At 35.5% G+C, this 22,338-nt stretch overlaps 1 protein-coding gene across 1 annotated transcript in view; it reads left to right on the top strand.

Moving 5' to 3' along the window:
* The window catches only part of CDH9 (cadherin 9, type 2 (T1-cadherin)), a 69,844-nt gene that overhangs the window by 22,042 nt on the left and 25,464 nt on the right, over positions 1–22,338 (top strand). Inside the window, exon 2 of the mRNA XM_009866576.1 lies at positions 2,526–2,820. Coding sequence (XP_009864878.1) covers positions 2,526–2,820 — 295 coding nt within the window. The remainder of the gene's footprint in view (positions 1–2,525; positions 2,821–22,338) is intronic.

Raw genomic sequence — 22,338 nt, 5'->3', positions numbered from 1 at the left:
TTGGTAACGGCTTCTTCTTTTTAAAGTGGGAAACTTCTAGTGTCTCCAGACATACTCTATTCTTCCTGTGTAGTCCTGACCATTAAAGACCAGGGCTCCCGTAAGTTAAGACTCTTTGCAGTCTGCCAGGCAGGCTGCTATGTAGACGACACCTAGGGGCCGGAGTTTAATTTAATTCATATAACAATAAATTAAATAAATTTATATCAATAACAATGGGTGTTGGAGTACATAAATGCGTCGGAAAAAAGCCAAAAGCCCAATGGAGACTGGTGGAAATAATTTAAAAAATACAAAAAGTAACTTTGTAAATAAAGGACAACGTGCAGCTACTCAACTTTCATGAACTTACATGTCTAATGTAAGCATTTACATGACTAATGTTAGTTCTATAAACAGTTTAACAAATTAGTGATTAGTCAGTTGTGACTTACCATGTGAGAATCAAGAAGTTGTTTCTCATATTCAGTGTTGAGAAAGGATGTTAACTTCATGGAGGCTTCAACCCCCCCTAATTCCTTACGTCAAGTGATTCCCCATCTTCTCACCCATGGAACTGATCCCTCACCAGATTCCCAGACACAGCTCTTGTCCTGGCTGCTCCCCTGGCTGGGTGGCTGAGGATGTTAAGGAGGCACATAGCAAGCATATAACACAGGGCATCGTGATGGGTACTTGGACATTTTAAAGACTTGAAATGAAGCTGGACTGTCTACATGAGAAAACCAGGTTCAGGTAGTAGTCATCAGTCCTGAGATCTTTTTCTAACTGGCATATTTTAAAAAGCTTCTAGCTTAAGAAAGAGAAAAGGAGAAATCTGTATTTATGCCACAAGGTGAGGAATATCTCAACAAGAATGGATGTGCAGTTTTTTAGGAAAAAGAAATTGTCCTGTGCGGCACAAGATAATCATCTTACCAAAAGATATACACTATATTTTGTGCTTGATGTACAAATAAGTCTGCTCTTTTTCCAAAAACAAGAATCAAACATGAAAATAAGAATCAAATATTTTAATGAGCTTTTATATTGATTACATAAGGCTCCACATTCTGTGCCAAGATACCCATACAACATTTAAGTTTATTTAATCTGTATTATTTGTAGAGGACATTTTTTTCTGATTGCTGTATGTACATTGTATGTAATTCTTTAAATCCATCATACGCAATCCTTAAGAATTTCCACAGATATTTAACATATTCAGTGTACATCTGTAATAAAAGTGCCAAAACTGTTTGGATAGTCATCTCATCCAGTCTTACCTCTTGAAAACCATAACAATAATCAGATCACATTTGGTGACAAGCATTAAGCCTCAGTGTCAAATTAGAAGGAAAAAAAACTGAATGAAGAAATTTAACAAAATCCACCACAATCACCCTTCATATAGGCAGAGTAATAAAAGGATGCAATGGCTCAGCTACAAAACATAGCGATACACTGGTAGGAATACAAAAACAAGCAAAAAAAAGTGGCATAAAATAACTTATGTGGCTCTAGTGACTACCTAGAGTAATACCTTTACTGATATTGAACAATATATTTCTCAGGTGGATGATATACTACATTGTTCTACTCAGAGAAGTCAAAAAAAGGCTTGGAAAAGATTCTTTCCATCCACATTTGAAAAGCATTCAGGTCAATCTGTGGCCAGATGTGAGTAAGCATACATCTCAGGAAAATATACTACAGATGCTCATAAAAAAAGGAACAGTGGATTCCTGTAAAAGAAAAAAAATAGAGGAACAGACTTAAAAAGAATATTATATGAGAATTTCTAGTGCCTGTGTCAGCTTCAATGGCTTGCCTGGGCTTTGGTTTTAGGCACTTTTTCATAATGGTGTTATACGGCAAACTAATCCATGCCTGTAAGTTCACAGAGATACAGTTTTGAACTCTTCTGAAGAGTTGTAGTAGGAAAAGGACTGTTAAACCCCACTCGATGCTTTGAAAATTTACCTCCTAGTGTTCTTGAAAATTATTTCTCCTGTGTGGAGAGGAGTAGAAGGAAGTAAGTAATTAACCAAGGTAAGAAGTTCCCAAAGAAAAAAGAAAACACAAAAAAGAGAATACGATGAGAAACACAAGTTGCTTAAAGCAGAATATTTATAGGTGATTTTGGATTACAGCTCAGAAGCTGTAATCCTTAAAACCTTCCATGTAATAAGGTAACAAATAGGAACTTGGGTTCTTTACATCTGCTGTCATCTTCACAAAGGAGGCTTTTGATAGTCTTTGTATGAACTATTAAAAGAAATGATTTTTTTGTTTTTGTTGGTCATTTTAAATACTGATCCAATACCTTCTAGGTTCGCCTTTGTCCTTATGAGCTTGTTTAGAGCTATTTTTTGGGGATGACTGAGTCTCAAATTTGCAATTTTTCCAACAGTGAAACAGAAGATAACTACTACTGACCCCAATTATAGTAAAGATTGTACAGATTTATTCAAATATGCTGAATGATTTGGTCTGTAATAACAATACATATATTTATAGAATTCTTCTTTTCTACCTCCCTGAAGCTACACACTGACCAAGATAAAGGAGATGGAAATTTAAAATACATATTAACAGGAGATGGGGCTGGCAGTCTGTTCATTATAGATGAAAATACAGGAGATATTCATGCTGCAAAGAAATTGGACAGAGAAGAAAAGTCCCTGTATGTGCTACGTGCCAAGGCTATAGACAGAAAAACTGGAAGACAAGTGGAGCCAGAGTCTGAATTTATCATTAAAATCCACGATATCAATGACAATGAACCAAAATTCACCAAGGACATTTACACCGCCAGTATTCCGGAGATGTCTGGAGTTGGTAGGTAAAAAAAAAAAAAAAACCACCACACAAAAAACTTTTCCTCATGTAAAATACAAATGGCTTTGAGTTAATTTGGAACTTACAAGTAATGTTCTTTTTAAGGCACTTATTGTTAGCCTCTGTGAATATCCATAGAACAGTTCTTGTTGCCAGTAATGTGTCATAAATGATTAGTTTCTGCTTTTATGTGTTTCATTGTCATGCACTTATTAAGACTTTTTCTGCACTATAAGCTACTCTTTACTCTTTTAAGCCCACCAGAACCATTTAGGAATGTGGCTTATACAGTTGTCTTATCACTTACTATATAGTTCTGCCACAGCTGAGAATATAATTTGCATAAAATGTATTATCTTTGTATTTGTAAAGCTTAAGTTAGCAAACCTTTCTGTATCTCTGGACACATCTTTAAGAACATAGATATGTAAATCAGTTAATGTATCAAAATCATGCAAAACACATTCCTACAAATACCTAAGCATTTTGTTTGGAGTTTTGTTTGTTTGTTTAGGTTTTTTTTTGTTAACATTTTTCCTCTTTGGTATCAATATTGGTGGGTGTTGTTAGGAGACTTTTTAACGTGGACTTGTTTGTCTGGGTTTTTTGAGGTACCAAACATATAAACCCCTTTCCAAAAAAATAACTCTTTTTAAAAAAACAAAAGGATAAAGCCTTGTAGCTATTCACAACTGCTGCACCAAGAAGTAAGAATGTGGTATTACAGTAGAAAACAGGTGAGAAATACAGCATCAGGGGAAAAAAAAACTTCCAAGTTTTGTTCAAATACTACTACGTGATAGATAATATTCACCAGCACACATTCATCAGAAGTGATGACCTAAGTGCACCACTCTCTTACAACAAAGCGAGTGTCTCTCTGATAACATGAGTAAGCATAAAATACATAGGCATGGGAACAACTTACAGGTAAATTCTCAATAGCTGTTTACTTATGAATTAGTGTATAGGCTTTAAAATCAGCCCTGAATGATGACGTTGCTAAGTGAGAATAAAACATCAAACAACATTTGTCACTAATATGTATCTTTACAAAACAATCTTCAGAAGCTAATGTTTATCTCTCAAAGCAGTAGCAGTAGTAGAGCAGAATAGGACTTCATTTTGTAACTTTTGTAATCATGAGAAGGGTGTACCTACACTACTATGTATAATGAAAGAGTCCAAGAATGGTTCTTTAAAGATACATAGAAAATAGAGAAATCCTTTCCATTCAGAATTTACTTTGCTGGTAATCTGTGAAGGAAAAAAAACCCTGGCAGCGCACATGTAATATTTAATCTGAAATATATTTGTAAGGAAGGGATTTTATAGGGATAGGATAAAAAAGCATGTTGTCCATGTTTAACACTTAGTCCAACTTCTTTAGAGTCAATGGAGAAGCATGAATAAAAGAGAATGGAAAAAGATCCAGTGTTCTGGCACTGCCTGTGAAATTTTAAGTCTATGAAATGTCTATATCTGATGAGTATGATGACAGCATAAGTGCCATTATGTACTTTAAGCTCAGAAAGTGTCCATAAAAGATCCAGGTAAAGGCGAGTTTTATTGCGAAGAGAGTTTAAAGCAGTAAAAAAAAAAAGCAACTTAGCTTCCAATAAGAAGGCAAACTGATGAGTATGATGACAGCATAAGTGCCATTATGTCCTTTAAGCTCAGAAAGTGTCCATAAAAGATCCAGGTAAAGGCGAGTTTTATTGCGAAGAGAGTTTAAAGCAGTAAAAAAAAAAAAAGCAACTTAGCTTCCAAGTTGCTTGGAAGGCAAAAAAGGATCTGCGTTATTCTTTGCTGTGTTTAGTTGACATTTGCAATTGGGGATATAAAAACTACACTGGAATGGAATTTTTTAGCATTTGAACTTAAATGAGTAGAATTAGTTTCGTAATTTCTTAAAGAATCAGAGAATAAGAACCCAAATCTAGATCAATCCATTCAAGTAGAAGAAATTGTGTATTTCTGAAGTCAATTATAAGAATTCTAATTCAACAGTCAGGATGTACATACAAGTAAATAATTAATACATAATACGTTCCTTCTCAGAGTCTATGTCCCATTCCTGCAGATAAGGAAGCGGATTCTGTAACTTGAGAAAATATCTTGGAATGAAAAGGTGAGATTCTTGCTGTAAGGGGAATACAGCTTACTGGTGAGCAAGTGGCACCCTTGTAAACCTTCCTATAAAGAAGACAAAATAAAAAAGAAAGATAGAGTAGATCTTAGAATACTTAGACAAAATATGCACCATTCAGCATATCCAACAAAAGGCAGGGAAAAGAAGAAGGAAAGAGTGACAAAAATTAAACTCAAAAACTGATACAGTGTGACAAAGTAGCTCTTGGCTTATACTTTCCACAGTAGCTAGGATATCCATTGAAAAGTCTCCAACACATTACGAGAATAGCATTTAAGCAGTTGTAATTATTCTCCATTCAATAGGTATGACTTAAAGAACAACTACAACTACTAGCTTTGCTTTTGCCTCGATATGCAGTCCAAACATTTTATCCTGAATATAATATTTATTGCAGAGCAACACAAGTTTACAGAATTGCCAATTACAGAAGCAGATTCACTACACGTCAACATAATCTCTTCAATGGTTTTGGTATATATTGCTGTTCACAGATTTGACACGTCAAACAGAAGTCAAAAAGTAAAATTTGGTACAAGAAGCGAGGCCAAACCTTTTAGTTTGTGCTGGACTGTAGGAAATAAAACAGACTTTTGTGCTGGAGGGTTGTTTAAAGCCATGAAAGAAGAACAAATGGAGAAATTATTGAGTTAACAATGCATATTAGGGTTATTGCTGCTGTGAAAGTAAGTGCATGTGAGAATACAGGACAGAAAATATAAAACTAAAAAAGGCACCAAAATCACAGAAGTACATTCCAGAAGACCAGGACTTCAGAATAAAAATAATTTTAAAAAGCCTCATAATTCTATACGTTGCTCTATAACAAATGGAAGAAAATAAGAATAATGATAAAAACAAGAAACCCTGGAGCAGGATGATCATCTTTACTAAGACTACATCAAATGAAAAAGTCAAGTTAGTCCTACATCACCTCCATAAATATTTAACATGAAGATTATTTGTTATAACTATATACACACAGATTCTTGCATATCTAATCAAATAACTTTTCTGACTGGAAATAACTACGCAATAACACTATACACATTTTTAAGAAATAGGCATATTCATGATGAGCAGGTCCAAACTTGGTGGGAAAAAAATCTGTTTCTTCCCATCCTTCATTTCCTCCCAATTTTGTCTCTCATAATACTTTTTTTTTTAACTATTATATTTATGTTTGAAAACTTCAACAAATATGATGGCAGATATTTGTGAAAGCTCAGATATTAGTGAAAGCTATGTTACTAAGATTGAAAAACTGAAGTGAAATCATCTCTAGCAATGTTTCTAGCTCTGTGTGTATCTGTTATTCAAATGCCATTTTATGCTACATATTTCTCACTGTGTTACTGACTGCTTCTTGGAATAACTAGATATAAAGCACACAAGAGAACAGGATAAGTCAACACCTCTGACAGAATGCGAGATTTTCAGTACCAACAGGCAAACCTCACTTATGTCAAACTGGCTTTATAGTAAGAGCAGTGAAAGCGTAACATGGATTTTCAGCACAACTTACTCAAGCCCAGGGAGAAATCAGAATGCTTACTTGTGCACTAGTTTGTGCTAGTCCTACGTCGAAATATCTGTGCTGCAGCCATCAAAATATATGTAAATTTGCCTTGCTGTGACTAAATGGGATTCAGCCATATCTCCAACAGCATTATGGGTATACCTGAAATGCTGTGTAGCAAAGTTAATTCTGCAAGCAATCAAAACCACTGAAGTGAGCTAAGTGCAATGTCATTTTAGGCAGCTTTTATGGAAATGATCACGCTAAATGATCACAGTGATATTGGCTTAAAAAAAAAATTAAATGAGGAAGTTAAAGAGATTCTAAAGCTCAATAACATGGCATTCCTCATTAAAATTAGCTGCTGCACTAAAGAACTGGAGGAAAGTAACTGCTGTGGCTATATTTTTAAAGAGTGCTAGAGCAGACTAAAAGAATACTGGGATTTGTGTCAGACTAGGAAAATTGATCGAATGAAAAATAAATCAAAAAAATGAGAAAAAGACGCTAGACAAACCCCTAAGGGTTAATCAAAACACAACATGGAAAATAAAGCAACAAAAGACATTCAACATTTTAAACTGACAAAATGCCAAAGCTGTATGATACCATCTTGGTCAGAATGAGGAACACGTGGATTTGAAGTCTGCCCTTTTTCGATTTGGCTATACTTTAGAAATACTCTAAGAGGAAACTTCAGAGAAGTTAAATATATATTATGAATCATAATAACGTCTTCATTTCCCATAGAAGTAGAAGGAAAATACAGCCCAGATAACATTTAAAATCTACTTATTTCATCTTTGAGGCTTACACACATAGAAGCTAAGATCCATGTATTTTTGCAAATGAAAGATGATTGCAAAGAAACAAAACAAAATCAAAACTAACCATACATCTCATTGTGAAAACATCTTTTCTCAGGATACAAATGAAGCTATTAAGAAATTTCTTACAAAGGGAACTGTCCTGTGGAGTTCAATCCCTTTTGACACCTGGGTCAATATTATTACATCATCCTGTACCTGCCTTGCTGATTTTAATGAGTAAGGCTTATGATTTTTTCCTCATTAAACACCTTTAGCATGCAATTAATGAGCATTTCACAACGTGTTTTTAATCTTTGAATTGATCTTATTAAGAAAAGGGATAATGCCTAATTTAACTTACTTAAAGTTATTTTCTAGATTGTATGGATCTAGCCAAACACACCATCTGGTTCAGAATTTATACATGAAAAGATTTGTATAATGTACATTCATGGCTACATTTAAAATTTATTATTTTTCTGTTAAATTACTTTTTGCAAATATCATCAGAATAAAAGAATTTTTCTTTAGCTGAACAGTGAAGTTTGATAGAAGGACATTATCTATGAAATAAAGACATGGACATTTTTAACTCAAGCATACAGGTTTACAGCATGAATAAACGTGTGTTGTATTTAACAGCTACTCTAAGTAAATGATATGTATAAGAGAAAGTGAGAGATACATATAAGAGAGAGAGATGAAATTGTAGTAAAACACATAGGGCAATATGCATTAATACTACAATCTTCATTACTTTTCTATTGTCTGTGTCCGCAGTAGTATAAACAGCAACATCAGTTACACAGTGTTAGAAGTTCCATTACTCTTGTTCACTATTTCTATGGTATTTCTTGGGAATCTATGAGCATCACACAATCATAAACACATTTCTCAAGCACAGTTTGTTATTTTATATAGGAAGCTCTTACAAGAACAAGTAGGCTGTACAGTAAAAAGAAAAAAAATCTTAAAAAAGAACCAAATACAGTAACCATCACATTTTCTATTTTTGAATTTGCTTATGTCAGGAAGCATTAATCTACAGATGTATGTAAACGACTAAATGGAGGCAGCTTTCATCTTTGATATTTTTTTTGAAATATAATTATATTTCCTCGTCTGCATATTTTTCCTGGTTTCAGATGTTTATTAAAAGAGAGCTATGAATGACTTGTCTTGACTTTGCCACAAGCTTATAAAAACTACTTTGCTAACTTGAAAAATTTCAGAATGCTAATTGTTAACATATAGTCTATTTTAAAATGAATTAGTCAGGGTATTTTGAATGACTTGGTTTAGAAGAGAAAGATACATTTCAGATATTTTACTGCAGGTTTATATTTTACATTCTGCAGTTAAAATACAGTATTAGAATTCCTTTTAGTCAAACTTAGCACAATGGCAGAAATCCTGTAGCTAGAATATTTCTTACATTTATGTTTGTATTTACCACTATAGCTAAGGAACTTCAAAACCTCTATACGTATCAAACTCTCTAGAGTTCTCTTTTTTAAATGCAGTATTACAATCCTTTTTTAAACTTATCCTTTTTATTATTTTTATCCTTTTCAACAAAATAAATATAAAAACATAAAGTATGAGTTCAATGCCTCATAATACATTCCTAAAAAGAAAAACACTAAGGTGAAAAAAAGGCAAAAACACTCTTTTTGTTAAGCAGTTAAAATTCTAAGTATTATAAGCAGCTTCCCAAGAAATCTAGGGTATTTTGGGGGTTTTGTTGGGTTTGGACATGCATTCCGTTAGATATTTATTTACAACAGGCTTGCACTACATTTTTGTTAGGAAAATACATAGAATGCTTTCTAAATATTTTATATTTGGCAGAGAAGTATTTATATTCTCAGAGGAGTATGACTGGATGCTTTAAAGTTTATATAGAACATATTAATATCACACTTGAAAAAAATTGAGACACTGCACGTTTCAGAAAATCACATGACAAAAATCAGCCTAAGGATTCGAATCAGTGCTTCCGAAGAATTGAAATCATTCACCAATTTAAGATAGAACATTTTTAGCATTACAGATAAGATCAAGCTACAGCCAGAAGGAGCAGTGCTCTCTCTTCTTCTGGTCTGTCTGCTCCTACTTGTGCTGTCTTATGCCTTACTATCTGTCCCTCTAAACCCAACAGCAGAGAGTTTGAGGAGCTAAACCATCTGAAAATTTCATATTTCCAAATGCATTATTCTTTTTCCGTTCCTTTTGTTCCCTGGCCTAAATCACATGAGGTCAGAGCACAAGAGCAAGCAAAGGATAGCAGGAGACTTTTATCCAGCAGTGTCTAAGCTTAGCTTAAAAAAAAAACACAATAAAAAATCACTTGACATATTAATTTTTCTTTCTTTTCTTTTTTTTTTTTCCCTGAGAGGTGGGGAAGTCTGTTTTCTTAATTAAAGGCTGTAGGTCTGAGACAACACAATAGGAAAACCAGAATTATCTATTCATGCCCTGTGAGTAACTGCTCACTCTTGGTGCCAGGGGAAACCAAGACTTTGTAGAAGAGTTTTCAGCAAGTAACGGTAGCTAGCACTTGCTATAAACACCGGAAGGTATTTTTCACATTTCTGTCCCATAGGAACTTAGCCACTCTCAACTCCTTGTTAGGAGATTCTGGCCTCCACTGAGCTCCCATAGACCTCCACCTGCTGACCCTTCACATGAGCTGTCTCTCATAGGAGGAAATGCTATGACAGCAGTTAGCAAGCAGGATGGGTGACTTTTAAAGCACTGTATGAGACTTCAGGCTTTATAAGCTGGTTGGCCTAAACTTTGGAGATGTACTTTTAACGTGACCACAAACTCATTCATTCACCTCAATTTCCCCTCAATTAGTGGAAGACAGGAACAGCTCTACTCCACAGATACACCAAGATGTGTTCAGCTACTGCAGCATCAGACATTGCAGCACCCTTGGAGGAACAGCCTTCTTGCCAAGTGGAATTTTCAGGCTTGGGTTACATTAAATGTGGCTCTCCTTTATATCTCTCTGAAATTATTCAGTGCAATACCATTTGCCTGGGTACTTTATTGCAACAAACTTATTATTTCCCAGTATTTGTGTATATTGAAAACAAAACAAAAACCCCAGAGGCCTCAACCTCTCTAGATTAGAGCTTGGAAGTAGCATTAAAAGTTCCTGTGTCGTACTCACACTAAAAATTGCCTGATGTATTCATTTTCCTCCCTTTTATTTCGGTGGATTTTCAGCTATCACACTGTAATCTCTGAACAAAAGCATAATGGGCCTGAATTCTTTACATCAGCGCTTTTGCTCACGCTGCAGTGCAGTACGATGAGATACGTTCTGCATTGTTAGAGACGCTGTCCTTCTGGTAGGATGTTAAGCCAAGGTCCTTTCATCTTTCACGGCTTCACATCTAAGAACTAAAAACCATGTTTCTTCAGCCAGTACACATAACTCTCGATACGAACATACACATTTTACACATTCTTCGATAACAAACATGTGTTACAGTTCACAGGCACTTGTTTTCAGAGCCACAGTAAAAAGCCAAGTTCCAATGCATGATGATAGTTTACATGTACCTAATTTATTCCCTTATGAGCTCTTCAAGCTACCAGCCACCAAATAATTTTGCTTCTTTTAAGAGAGGCTGCACTACAAAAGACACAGTGAGCTACTTCTCCCTTTTATGTAACCATATTGGAGCCTACAGAAATTGAAATGCTGGTACTAAGGACTGGAATACCTTGGGCTAATTAACATTACTAATACTAGCCACACCTCTGTCTATCAGAACATATTGAATAGGGGCATACACATGTTATAGTCTTTATTAAAACTAAAACATGTCAGGCATTAAAATATAAATGTTAGTAGCATAGAGGAGGTAATCTGTCATTGAAGGGCAGATCTTTCTCTTAAAACGTTAACATTAATGTCTCTATATTATGCTAAGGCATAGAGACACTTTCTGACATCATGTGGCTTGTAGTTTTAGGTGTTTAAAAAAATAATTTTCTTCATTTAGATGATTTTTGAGAATGGGATTTCACAAATGGTGGATCTGTAGTAGGTTTGGAAGATAGGACACACAGATCTGTCAGGAATTGCAATTAACTAGGTATAACATGAATTTGTTTGAGAATTGGTTATATGTAGCCTTGACAAAAAATTTACAAATCAGAGAATTATTACTTCATTTTTAAATTTCATTAAATCAAACCACATCTGGAATGCTTAGTAAATCTTCGGAACACAGAAGCTTTTCAAAGAAAAGGCAGCTTTTTAAAAGCAAAGTCAGCTTTCTGACACATTTTAGTTGCTAACATCATGCAGGTAAGTGTAAAATGTCAAGTTTATTTTTCAAAATCATGCTAACACATACATGCATCTATTCTGAAAGTAAATCACAAGAGGTAGCTTTTGTTTGTTTGTTTGTTTTTCATTTTTTTTTGTTCCCCTCACCAGGTTTCTCTAACTTGTGTTTCCAAAATGTCTAAAAAAGATACACCCAAATATGATCCATCCTAAGATAAAATACAACTTTCTTTCTAATACAACTTTCTTTCTAATATAATATAAATTCCAGTCACTAAGTATCACATACAATAGAATGAACAAAAAGGAACTTTTACATAATTTTCAGTCTTCCAAAGAGGTAACAATCAAACAGATCAATCTGTCACAAATCAGAGGTCCAGATTCCTAAAACTTCTTCAGCCTCTTTACCTCATTTCATGGTCAATCCCTCTCCATCCCTAAACTTCAGTTTTAGTAGAGCTACTGACAAATGAAAAGACTATTTCTATTACCAATGCTATAGCTGCATCATACCACCAGCCTAAGAGTAACAAGGAAAGGAACATTACTCACCCCAAAGAAGTCCACTGTTCTCCCCAGACAGAGACCATCAAATAGCTCTCTACTGTGATGGAAGGACAATGAATGTTTGCCCATAATGGTACAGCATTATTAAATAAGTAAATTTCTCCCTTAAAACGTGCCTGTATATGTATGCATGTTTATATATTACAGAAATATGACATTTTTATCTATTCTCATGCCTGTTTTCATGATTTAATTGAAAAGTTCCTAGCAATATAGAAGATAAATTATAAAAATGGCAGATACTGCATATGTGTTTTTTGCTTTGTTCAATTAACAACTTCAGCTGAAATTCTATGATATAATTTTTCTTCTTGGCAAACATACAGTCATTTCAGAAATTTCCTGTGTCATACACAGCCATCACAGAGTCAAGAAAATGAAGGTAAGAAAAGTCTTATCCTGGACTATCTTGTCCAGCTACTGCTCATTTGAAAACTATATTATTCTCACTGATCTCATCTATTACTGAGTACATGGAACAAGACAGGTTACAGCATTCTCATAGCAATCACTGTATTTTTCTTACTATCGAAGAAAACGCACATTTGCAAGTTTTCAGTGACAGCAAACCTGATGCTCACATTTACTTTAGTATCTATTACCTAACCCAATGCCTCAAAAGACTTTCCAGAACAGCTTTTTTCTTACAGCCTCAGATACACGACACCGTGAAATTAAGATCAGGCATGCCTAAGATTTGTGCAAGTATCAGCTTCATTCCTTAAACTGAAAGTTGCTCACATCTATATAGGTAATTTAAAAAACAAAACAACCTAACATGCTGCCCATTTCAGTATGTACACGTGTGTGAATATTCTGCATTCAAGAGAGTTACTGCCAACAAACCACAAATTCTCATCAAAGTTTCCTGTCAGAAAGTCAGCCCAATAACAGCTACTTCACTCTGCTCTAAGGCAAATGATAAATAGCCTGTGATAAATAAGGCTATGTATGCAGTACGCTGGAGATGTAAACAAAAAATGAAAAGGTTTATTTCCTCATGTAGTCAAAATTTTTGACAGTTGTGAAAAAAAAACCCCACACCTAAATAATAGCCTCTTCAGAACACTGAAGTGGTTAAGAGAGAGGACAGAAGCCTATTTTGTGGTCTTGAAGACTGATACGGACTTAATTATTAAGGTTTTAAAAAATACCCTGGCTATCAGGAAAGTATGTCTACCTGAGGAAAATAAACTATTTAAATGCATACATCCAACTAATTTTCACTGAAAACTAAACACTCCAATGTCTAAACATTTGGGAAGTAGCTCAGCCATTTCTAAGAGTATTTCCCAAACATGCAATTTGAAATTAATACCTTAATCTTTTTCAACCAGAAGATTTCAAACCTACGAGACTTGCCCAAATGAGATCATTCTCATAATGCACATCATTTACTGTGACTGTAATCTTGCAATCAACAGCCAATGTACTTGTGATAAATTTGCAAATGTAGAGAAAAAACTCAACAGCCTTTAGCAGAAGACTTCTGCATTTGAATCATTTAACAGATTATATTCTAGGCATTTGAACACTCTTGAACATAAGTAAAATGCCTAGAAATAATATCAAAGGCTAGAAGGACCCTATTTAATACTCTAGGATGTTTTATCTACATATTCTGACACACATGCATATACTTACATCTACATTTATTCACATATACCCATGTGAATATGTACAGCCCATATCCAGGGCTAAACTAGGGCAGCTGTACTATCACCCAGTGACCCATCCTCAGCAGAGAAGGAGGATCAGGAAAATAAGACTCATGGGCTGAAATGAAAATAGAGTTAAGGAAACAGCAAAACACATATTAATACAAATGCTGTGTCAACAAATACAAGGTTATGTGTAGCCCAGTCAATGTACAGCAGTGACAAAGAACAGGGAAGCAGTCCTCAGGAGCAGAATGATAAGTGAACCCCTCCAACAGAAAAAGAAGGAGGACCAGCAACAAAACGAGCCCCCAGCTTTAGCAACCCTCCCCCTTTATAAGGAGGGTGATGATGATGGGATGGGACACACCTGTGAGCCAGCTCAGGTCAGCTTCCCTGGCTTGTGTCCCTCCCAGCTCAGGCTCCTGACTGACTCCAAACTGCTGGTGGCTGCACATCATGGCTGGGCTGGGATTCCATCCCAGCCAAACCAGGACCCCATGCAAGCACTAGAGATTTTATCTAAAAATAGTACCCTAAGTAATCTAATTTTTAAAAAGCCCATGACTAAGATAACCATGAAATTTGTTTCATTTTCTCTGACTTAGACTCCATTTCTCTTCCAAATTACATGTCTTTATTGTCATTTCCACAGATGACATTCACAATACCTAAACAAGACAGAAACAAGAGGCTTTCACAAATCACATATTATTATCTAATGTAAATTTGAGTTTACCAATAATATCTTAATTTACTGCATTTTCACAGCTGTATTAACATTTTAAGACAGACTTTATCACCACCCAAACAGGAGTCCCCATAGATGATGAAAATGCCCCCAAATAAATTAAATATGAGGCCAGATTTTTGTTTTAACAATAGTGTATTGAACTCTCATGGTCATCATAGAGATTCACAGGTGCCTTCAAACTGCACCTGTTTGTAGAGCTGGTAAAAGGTAGAAACTGTCAAGATTTTTATTTACCTATATTACAGATTAATTTTGAAGATTCAAATGAGAGTGAGGTTCTAGTTCCCAGTCACAGAAATCCATAGTAAAGAGACTCTCTAAAATCTAATAAAGAAATAGAAAAGCTGAGCTCAGAAAAAGACAGCAAATGAAACCTAGGTACAGAAAGCTAACTCATTCCTTCAAAAAAATCATAAACCTGTGTTGCATTGTAAAATGCAGAACTGTACAGACAGAAACTCAAAGTTTAGTCCTAAAAAGTGGCAATTATTGAAAACTATTTCTCTGAAGTTTGTTTTCTTTGCTCTTAAACGAAACCTTCAGAGATTGTATGGAGGACCCCAGGTAACTTCTTTTAAGATAAGAATAGGGCAAAGGTGAAAGCTTCTTAATGCTGTGCCACATGAACAAAGGGCCCAGAGAACAGTGAAGAAATAACATCCCTATGATTACTCCTTTATTTTATAAATTTAAAATCATAAATAGAATCAAAAACTCAGCTGGAACTGTGGGTTAGGAATTGGGATTTTTAATGAATAGAGAACTCTATTGCAGACTTTATGAACTATTACTCCTCCTAGTAGGATCAACGGGGACAAGCTCTTCCTAGGTTTATCATAAAAACAGCTGAAAGCAGATTCTCTGTTTCGGAGTATTCCAGAAATGAAGATCAGGCAAAGGGCCAAGGTCACCAGTTTTGACCTTTAGGAAGGAAACAAGTGGTGGGGTTCCTGTGGCTGACCTGCCATGGGTGGCAGCTGTCAGTCCATAATGCTGGCTTGTTTCCACATAATCTGTAAACCCTTTGGGGTCAGAAAGAGAGTAAGGAAGATAATTACCTGACATATTATGCCACTACTTGTTGCTCCTTCAACATACTGGTTTCATTAGCAAGTAATTCTAGTTGGGACAACCTTACCACATGCATAGCAGCTCCAGTCCCAGAAACTTGCTACTGGTGAGCTTCATCATTATTTTTTTAATAGAGATTTTGAAGACAATTTTCTTATTCACTCCTTTCATTTTTGGTTTTAATTTCTTTTTGAATGTAGACTGCAGATACTTGCTCTGTCTAAAAGTGTGTTTTCTAATTGTAAGTATATACAGTACTTTGAACAAAATCAAAAACATTTCTAAGATGCAGGTCACTCGTTTTGGATGGCAGGCCACTTTGTCCTGTACCTCTTTAGTCACCAGGAAAGCAACGCAAATCTTGTCAACATTTGAAAAAGTCTACTCTTCTACTTTTCTTCATTTTATCACGGTCATTTGAAGGCATCAGTGTTACTGTTTCAGAAGTTACTTTATTTATGGTGAGAAGGGGAAAAAAAACTTCCCAGAAGAATAAACATACACAGAGTTGTTCACTGATCAATACCTCAAAATACTTCTCACTCTTTTTACTCTTTCTTTTTTACTCTTATTATTGCATCCATAATATTTTTCAAATCCTCATACAGGGCATCTGATGCATTTCACAGTTACAATTACTGCCAAAGAAAACCAAAGTTACTGTATCAAGGTATTGAACAGCAGGAGTTCAAGGGCTAGAGGCTTTGTTCAGCTTTAGCCATTCTTTTCCAGTTCAATTTCAGACATTCATAGAACTACAGGACATTTATGGTTGGAAGAGACCTTCAAGATCACTGAGTCCAACCTTTGTCCTACTTCTATCAACATCACTAAACCATGTCCCTCAGCATAACATTATGTTGCAATGGTGTATGTACTGTATTCATCGGCAAAACCCTCTGCCCCATGCAGCACTTCAGGCAGATTAAAGACAGAGTAGCTTAGTCACATCTTTCTATGCAGTGAGATGATCACTAGCACGTGCTTACTTCTTTAAAGCAACTTCTGATAAGAAAATCAGAATTCATAGAGTGAATTCACTTTGTCATAGAAAAGGAAGCATTGAACAAGGCCCCCAAATACAAAAAAAAAACCACACAAGAAATTATGAGAATTATTTCTCCATTAGGTTTATAGAACACAAGGGATTGCTTCCAGAGTAAAGCAGAAAAAATATATTACCTCATATTTCTGGAATGGGTGGGAAGGTCCATCTGTTTTTATGGTATGATGTGAAATGGAGAGGAAAAGGTAGTTCTAAGGGAAGAAGTAAGGCTAGGCCACGCAGGACAGCTTGGATTTTTGGCATCTCTTACAAATTACTTTTAGTGATATTAGCAGGGATTACAGAGACTGTTTCTGTACACCACAGCTGTGCAAAGTTTATGATTCCTGGATGGGAGATCAGTGAGCACTCAAAACAAAGATTCACCACTCATCTGCAGGAGCTAATACATCATTTGACTTCTTAATCAGCCATTACATGAGACTATATGCACAACAATAAGAGCATGTTTTCAGGTGAAATTGTTTCACTTCATGCCTATATAGTGGACTATTAAAAATCATCAACCTGTTAATTGTAATTTATGAACTATTGCATCACCTAATCTACTCTACCCTCTTGCCTCATCTCTCTTTTCTATATATTTCTGCTCAGTATATATGGCTGAACTATATTTTAAGTTCCTTCTTAATTTTCCAGTATCATGTAATTGATCCTTTGAGTCTGGTTCCTCGGGTTCCTTGTTTGTTCTAAGTTGGCTTTTTTTTTGCTTTTCTCAGTCACGTCCATTTATTCCTTTTTTAGCTTGGATCATTTATCTATTTACCTGTTGACACTTTCTCCTTTTCTGCTTTTACTTTTCCTTTTCCTTTGCTCTTACAAATCTTTCATGCTACCAACCTTCTGGCCTTTTCTGCATCAAAGGAAAAATGGTCTAGTGAAATATCCATTCACTTGTGGCCATGTACAAAAGGGCAAAGTTCACTTTGCAGTTCCCTATTCCTTCAGCTTTCTAGGAAGAATTTTCTTCCAGTCAAAACGTAAGAGTTATATCTCAACCTTATTTAGCCCTACTCTTTATACAGAAAGCAGTCTGAAGTGATGTAGTCCAGCCAATGTGGTAATGAAATCCTTGGTGGTGAATTCTATGTGATCCTAAACTTTTTAGGCTTGGGTAGTGCCATATGACTGCTCCTAGTTCATAATTGTTCCAGTTCATTGCCTAAGTACAGACTCCTATCCAGAGAGAACAACCTGCTCGTAAAACCAGAAGTGGTTTAATACCTCTCAGTATTTCTGTAGCTCAGTTAAAATTTCATTCATGTCTTCAGCATGGGCATAATGTGCCCTCATGAAAATAATCCTTAGAGCCATGCTGTCTGAGCAAGCTATCTGTCCACTTACCTTCTCTAGGCTTTTAGCCAAAGAAAATTCCTCATTTTGCCTCCAGAGGTCTTCCAGAGTTCTCCCAAATCTTTTCAGCTTATAAAAGTAAACCAGTTTTAAGATCTTCCCTCCATGAATAAAACTGATGAACAGCAGATTGTCATTGTGCTTGAAAACAGGAAGCAACCACAAGAGCTTCTCCTTTAGCGACATAAAGTCCTTCCTGCCTCTCCCCTTACCCCAGCTGGTCTTCTATTTCTGAAAACCTAACAGCCTTTCTGCTTTTAGTGGAGCTGTCTCTTAAGCGGAGCTAGATACACACACATAGAAAAAGCTCTTTGTAAAAAACCCAGAACTTTTCAATAATTGCCAATTGAGACGGAAGTTGAATAGAAAGCTGTCTGATAATGTAAAAAACATACTGTTTCAGCATCTTCAGGGTTTATTTGTATTTCCAAATTATTTTGGAGAAGTGTATACTAGAAGGCCAAATTTCAGACCAAACTTTTTTTTTATTATTATCTTTAAATAAAAATGTCTGAACTTATCTGAAATCCTACTTTTATAAAAAATGTCAGAATCAAACTCAAATTGCATTTTGAAGTTACAGAATTCGCTTCGGAAAAAGTAAAGCCATGATTCTGACTGATATTTAAATCACTATCTGTCATTTTTTCATCCAACGTTCATGGTGGAATCTTGAAATATACTATGCTAACGACATAATCTACTCATTTTCTTCACCCAAGCTGGAGACTACTGTTCAAAAATGAAGGCTGCAGAACAAGTTATCAGTAAAAATAACATTTTCAAATAGGCGCAGATATATTCTTCTGACTGGCAGAAGCTATTTTAATTCATGTCAAGCAAAGGACCAAAGTAGGAACATGAGTTGCATGCTGACTTTACTTGTAAAAGTAGCAAAATGTGTGCCTATCGCATCTTGTGGAAGACCTCCTTTGCACTACATCAGTCCTCTGCAGGCTATTCATTTCAGCTTTGCAATGCACAGATGTGTTCTCAAAGTACTTAAGCTTCCAGACTCAAATGTACATCTAAGAAAAGTAAGAAAAAAAAATAATTAATGCTGATGCTTTAACACTTGTAAAGCTTGGCAAACTCAACACATTCAGCAAACTGCTATTCCTTGCTTGTTGTATGCAGACACGGAATCTCTGTGAGACAAAGCCAGCAAAACAATCTGTAAGATGTGTGAAAGAAGTATTGACAATTCAAAACAAAATGATCTTTTCTTTTATTTTCTTTTTTAAAAAGAAAAAGAGAAAATAAAGTAAAAGAAAATAAGATATACGTCTTGAGAACTCTGAGCTTTCATTCCCATCCTGAGATGGGAACAGGCTTGCTGGGCAGGACTGCGTCAAAATTGGTTTTGCAGAAAAATGATGTCATCACTCCTTAGAGTGCTATTGTAGTCATTCTCACATTTTCTCTACCGTCTTTCACACTAGTTTGCTCTTGTAATGTGTTTGATCTTGCCTGGCTGCCAGACAACCACCCAGCTGCTCCCTCATTCCTCCTCCTCAACAGGACAGAGGGAGAAAATAAGATGAAGAAGCTCATGGGTTGAAATAAAGACAGGGAGATTCTCGACCAATTACCATCAGGGGTAAAACAGACTGAACTTTGGAAAATTAACTTAATTTATTGCATATTAAAATTAGAATTGGGTGGTGAGACACAAAGATAAAAACTAAAACACCTTCCCCCTACTCACAGTTCTTCTCAGGTTCTACTTCTACTTCTTTGACTTCTGCTTGTGTTGGCAGCTGTGGAAGTATCTCAGAAAGCTTCTAATTTCTAACCTAGCAGCTTGATTCATATTTTAAATCATGCTGACTTCTGCTGACAAATGTGGGCAAAAGGCTGCTCGTGAAGTAATCTAGACTATAAATAACCAAATGAATAAAGACATCCACATTATGTGGGTACTATTCAGGTGGGGGTGAAGATAAGGCACAGCTGTCTTTACTTAAAAAGATCCAAACTGGTTTTGACTCTTTACCAATTACTTTATAATTAGTCCTGAGTTCCTTCACTTCACTGCCTTTCCTAGTTTAATTTTGGACCCCAAAAGCTAAGAGAAATTTCTTTCTCATTGAAAAAAAATCTGGAAAAGCATTGCCTGTCATCCATGAGGATCCATTTTGACACAGCAGAGTGAAATACATGCTGACAGTAAACTATCTGAGGATACACTTTTAAAAATAATTTTTCTTGATTGTACTATTAGTTCAATAGGATGCAGCAGCTGTTATAACACTATCTTTCCACCACTTTACAAAATTCAACAAATAAAACTATAATAAGATCTCATTCTATACAAGAAGAGAATGAGAGGAAAAGGGCTCAAGTTGTGTCAGGGGAGGTTTAGATTGGATATTAGGAAAAATTTCTTTACTGAAAGAGTAGTGAGGCATTGGAACAGGCTGCCCAGGGAAGTGGTGGAGTCACCCACCCTGGAGGTGTTAAAAGAACGTGTAGATGTGGCACTTTGGGACATGGTTTAGTGGTCATGGTGGTGTTGACATTTGGACTTCATGATCTTAGAGATCTTTTCTAACCTTAACAATTCTATGATTCTATCTCGGCTTTTGTACTCTCCTCAGCTATCATAATTATATGGCACTTGAGTCTCAAGTAACAAAGATACAAATTCCAAAGAGACAAAGACAAATTTTCCAAAGTCTACTCTAAGCTCTGTAATGCCTTTCTTTAAAAAAATAATTTAAAAAAAATCATTCTCCAGACAGGCTTCAGCAATATTTTTTCCACCATAACAGTATGCTAGGACAAGAAAGTTAATGTGCATTCAGTTGTTATGACCATACTGAAACTTCTGTGTCAGTCCAAAGACAGTGCCTAGATCAGGAGACCACAGGAGTAAGTCTCTCTGATGAAGATATTTTAGGGGGTTTTTTTTGAAAGTGTGGGATAGATATATGCATTTCCCTTGATTCTTCTAGATGATTTTTAATTTTTTTACAGCCTACCAAGTGATACTGACTCTCCCTCTTAGTCTTGAGGAGGTATGGAATACAACTTTTTGTTTTTCTAAAAGCAGATAGGACTCATGGAACTTTACATTTCTCAAAACCTGTCCTCATCTTTTCTCCAGGTGAGCAGTTCAGCTGCACATTGTTAGTGATAAAATTGTCCTTAAATATTCACTTCTTCAGGATTATCTTTATAAGTCAGCTCGACACTCAGATGACCTCTAACTGTTTAACCAGGCAAAAAGTAATCTTGATTGCTGATGGCAAAAAGCCTCTTCAGAGTTTGATGAATTGTGACAAAGCTTTTTTACAACTTTGCCCTGCTGATTTGCTGCAGAGAAGGAAGTATTCCTCCCCTCTTGTCATGCTGTTCAGATAACCTGAACTAGTGGGAATTGTTACTATTATGTAGGTAAAACTATTATGTGTAAAGCAGTGTTATGCACTATGAGAAAATAGATGCATCTAACAGGAACTAATAATAACCTGTGCTTTCATAAATCTGTTTTGATCACTCCGGATTTCTACTTTCCCTAATCCGTTGAATATGGTGAAGAGTGACAGTAGAGATGATTCACTTCAATTCCATTAGTCACAGGTAAACAAGCATCTAAATTTGTAATCAAGACAGGTACTTGGCTGCAAGTTATCTGGGTGAACTTCAACCTAGAGAGGCTGAAGGTGAAGAAAAAAAGGAATAGGAAATGATATCACTTAAGTGGACAGTGCTCACTAGACCTTTTTCTTATAAGGGAAATGAGATACATAAAAAATACCCAGCCAAAAATAAGAGCTTCTTCTCAGTCAGCCTTTTATCCTTGGCAAGGAGTTAAGGACCTTTACGCTTCTAGCTAATGGACTGTCTGCATTTATCCAGGCATTTGTCAGCTCTAGATTGTGTTAGCAAAATGTATCCTGACATCTTGAAAATTACATGGAAATAAAATCTTGTGCATAACAGTTTTTTCCTTTTATATATTTTATAAGAAAGGCTTTACAGCAGCTTTCATTTACTTCTAATCCATAAACTCCACCAAATGTATTGGTTCACAGTGCTCTTAATCCCATATAGTATTTATTCTCCTCAGTGTGATCACAGGACACGGGAAAGCCATTTTCATGCAAAATAAGTGAATGCTGAAAAAATGTATTTATTGTTTGATGGCAAAAAGGTGGATAACTTTGATCAAGAAGGAAAGAAAGCCAGAACTTCTTATTGCAAAACACATTTTTTAACAGTATCTTAAAAACTAGTTATAAGACATAA

Source organism: Apaloderma vittatum, unplaced genomic scaffold (genome assembly GCF_000703405.1).
Source record: "Apaloderma vittatum isolate BGI_N311 unplaced genomic scaffold, ASM70340v1 scaffold6033, whole genome shotgun sequence".
NCBI classification, from domain to species: domain Eukaryota; kingdom Metazoa; phylum Chordata; class Aves; order Trogoniformes; family Trogonidae; genus Apaloderma; species Apaloderma vittatum.
Note: the sequence above shows the minus strand (reverse complement) of the source record. Positions and strands in the feature narration are given on the sequence as shown.